Source organism: Aotus nancymaae, unplaced genomic scaffold, assembly GCF_030222135.1.
Source record: "Aotus nancymaae isolate 86718 unplaced genomic scaffold, 86718_ANA_hifiasm-v0.15.2.pri h1tg000001l, whole genome shotgun sequence".
Classification (NCBI taxonomy): Eukaryota; Metazoa; Chordata; class Mammalia; order Primates; family Aotidae; genus Aotus; species Aotus nancymaae.
Window position 1 is genome coordinate 7,118,941 of NW_026988412.1, and position 3,584 is coordinate 7,122,524.

General features: G+C 44.1%; 1 protein-coding gene across 1 annotated transcript; it reads right to left on the bottom strand.

Annotated features, from left to right (window-relative positions):
- Positions 1–203: 203 nt before the first annotated feature.
- On the bottom strand, positions 204–3,305 carry SMIM26 (small integral membrane protein 26). The gene is made up of 2 exons (XM_064365878.1): positions 3,017–3,305; positions 204–1,352 (listed from the first exon to the last, which is right to left on the bottom strand). The coding sequence occupies exons 1-2, from the start codon at positions 3,132–3,134 to the stop codon at positions 1,174–1,176; spliced, it is 297 nt and encodes a 98-aa protein (XP_064221948.1). The 5' UTR covers positions 3,135–3,305; the 3' UTR covers positions 204–1,173.
- Between the last annotated feature and the right edge of the window lie 279 nt (positions 3,306–3,584).

Sequence of the window (3,584 nt, forward strand, 5' to 3'; positions counted from 1 at the left end):
TGATTTTAGAATCCTTGTCACTAAGGCTGACTGCACCACAGCACTGCTCAGGCCACCCATATGGTGGAACTGATGCCAATGAGAAATCAAGACGAGAGTTTGAAGGTCAGAGTAGAGGAACCCAGAAATGCCCAATTCCTGTCCTACCAGACATCTCTACTCACAGGGTCCTGATAGCTATGAACAAGAAAACACTACCCAAATGAGAAACAAATGCCACTTTATTCATAACTGAGGCAGTACTCTATAATCCGTAGGCAGGGATCTCATAAAAACTGAACTGAGGCTCTCGCAAGGGTAGAAGCCAACCACTGGGTTGAAGAGAGGCTGGTCAGACTTTGGCACTGCACATGCGAGGTAGTATCTTCTTGGGATACTTCTGTTACTCCAGAAAGGGGGGAAAAGCAGCTGGTGTGCAATAAGAAAAGCAAAGCCAAGAGCCCAGGCAGGCTCAGCAAGTGGCTGCCTGCATTCCAGTCCTAGTGTCAGGCCCCTGGAGACCTCAACATACTCTCTGCTTTAACTCCAAACTACTAATATACATTTTTTATAGACACCCCCTTTTGATTTAAGCTCACTTGTGTTCGTTGCCTGCAACCAACAGACCACTGAGGAAACTGGTTCAGCATCAATCATGTCGTCCTGACTGCATTCCTAGCATTACAATACCACTGGCCACAGTTGGTGGGTAATCCGCATCTGCTGAAGGAATGAGGGTTATGTGCACTGGTCCTAAAGAACAGGTCCAGTCTATTTAATTCAGGAGTTAGAATCTAATTCATAACATGCTTACCCAGTACGCAATAGTACCCAAAGGGCTACTGTGAATCCCAAACTGAATATGGAGATTTGCTGAAACTAACCTTAAAGTGACCACTAAAGCTGTGCCTAATAGCAACGTGAAAGAAATACAAAGCTACATTAACCAGTTTCAGGAAATCAAGCTTATGGAAGCTCTATGTGAAATTTCATATCAATCTTTCACTCAAGTAAATATAGAGGAACAAAATGCAAATAGTTTCCTCCAAGAAAATATTTAGTGCATATTATCAGTGATTATGTTTTATAGAAAATTTAAATACATGCACTTTTCACAAATACAAAATGGGAATCAAGACATCTATCAAATTTAAATGTTAAACCAAGTCCTGGTTTTCAGAATTCAGCAGCCAATCATGGTTCTGTCCCACGGCCACTAGTCCACGATTTCCGATAGCTGTGGATCTTTTCTGTAATTGGAACAAAATTTTCTTTATATGTGACAATTGTTTCCACATAAAATCCTTTTGGGGCTTCAGATGGTTCACTGAACATTTCACTTGTTGAGCCATGCTTTTGGTCTACTTCATCACCTTTAAGAGAAAAAATAATGAACACCTGAATTATTAACTTAGAAAGCAGTCATTAAAGTCTTAGAAATTAACTAAGATAAGAATTAAATCCAGTCCCCTCAACCCCAATAATAAAGGAAAGGAAAGGAAAAATGAAAGGAAAGGAAGAAGGAAGGAAGGAAGGAAGGAAAAGAAAGAAAGACAGCAGGCAGGCATCGTGGCTCAAGCCTGTAATCCCAGCATTTTGGGGGGGCCGAGGCAGGTGGACCACCTGAGGTCAAAAGTTCGAGACCAGCCTGGCCAACATGGTGAAACCCCATCTCTACTAAAAATACAAAAATTAGCCAGGTGTGATGGTGTGCGCCTGTAATCCCAGCTACTAGGGAGGCTGAGGCAGGAGGACTGCTTAAGCTTGGGAGGTGGAAGTTGCAGTGAGCTGAGATGGCGTCACTGCACTCTAGCCTGGGCAACAGTGCTAGACTCCATCTCAAAAAAAAAATTAGCCGGGCGTTAGTGGTGCGTGCCTGTAATCCCAGCTACTTGGGAAGCTGAGGCAGAAGAATCACTTGAGCCCACAGATGGGAGTTGCAATGAGCCGAGATCATGCCACTGTACTCCAGCCTGGGTGACAGGATAAGACCCTGTCTCAAAAAAAAAAAAAAAAAAATTAAAGAACAAAAGAAAACATAAACATTATGGACATTAAAATATTTTTACTTTATATACATGAAGTAAATATTTTTACCATATATTATATATAAAGTAAATATAAAATATTATATATATATATATATCTTTTCTTTTTTTTTTTTTTTTGGTAGAGATTGAGGTCTCCCTATGTTGCCCAGGCTGGTCCTGAACGCCTGGGCTCAAGCTCTCTCCCACCTCAGTCTCCCAAAGTGATGGGATTACAGGCGCAAGCCACTGCACCCAGCCAAAATGTTTTTAAACGCTTAATGCTGGACACATGTACTTTCAGACCACTGACAGCTTCATCACCAAATGTAATCTTCAGCCCAGTTTTCACAACAACTTTACTGAGATATACTTAACATACCATACGATTAACCCACTTAAAATATACAACGTTTTTTAGTATATTCAGATTTGTGCAACCAGCACCACAATCAATTTAAAAATATTTTCATCCACAAAAGGAACCCACACCTTTGGCAGTCATTCCCATCTTACCCACTCCTCAGCCCCTAGCAACCACACTAATCAACTTAACGCCTCTACAGATTTCCAGCATATTTTTGAAAGCTGAGACGTTCCTCCTTTTGCGCCTAGTAACTGGCAAGATTTTAATACGCCTTGACTGCTACAAGTCCTGAAACTGCTCGCGATATACGATGAGGGACAGAACAGAAGCATCACTCTAAAAATCACCGGCCAGAGTCTCTGAAATTCCACCGTGCAGTTTACACAGATTCCTCCAATTCTGAGAATGGGGACGGCCCTATCCCATAAAAGATTTAGGTAACGCTATTTACAATGTATTAATAGTTTCCGGAGTCTAGTTCTTTGCAGATTCCATTATAACAAACGGCTGTTAAGCACCCGTTTCAGTTAGTTTTGCAGAATAAATCGGGGGTTTAAAAGACAGGGAGGTCGTTTCCATGACCCCGGAAAACTCTCCACCGAAGGCGGTGTGTCCCAGGGCAGGCCCCGCCAGAGAGCCCTACCTGACGACTTCATCATTTTCTGGCCTACGTAAACCAGTGAGCCCAACAGAGACCAGGTGCCAAGCCCGTAGACTACCGACATCCGCCGATACCAGGCCGTGAAAGGGTTTCGAGGCATGGGTACGCCGGCGAGGGCCTCAATTCTTGCAGGGTCTCAATTCTCGCAGGGCCTCAATTCTCGCAGGCCCAGGGTGGAGGCGGGACTTCCGGTGAGGGCGTCGCTGCCGTTGCTGCAGCGGTAACTATTGAGGAGCCGCTCGTGTTCCGCGTCCGCTTCCTCCTCTGCTCCGATGCATCTTGCGGCGCTTGGTCCGAAAAGTCACTCCGTTGTTCGGACTTTCGGATGCAGAGTTGTGGGCGGGCAACGCTTCTTACCACGTGACGAGGACTAAATAACAACTCTGAAGAGAAGCTTCTCACTTGCAAAATTGTGATGCCTTCACGGGCTCCAGGCGGTATCTGAAAAGGCTACTTCCCCTTCCTCTTCCAGTTTTCAGATTTGCAAGGATACCGCTTGTCTCTCCCAACAACTCATCTTTTCCCCCATTTTCTTTTCTGGAAATCTGGG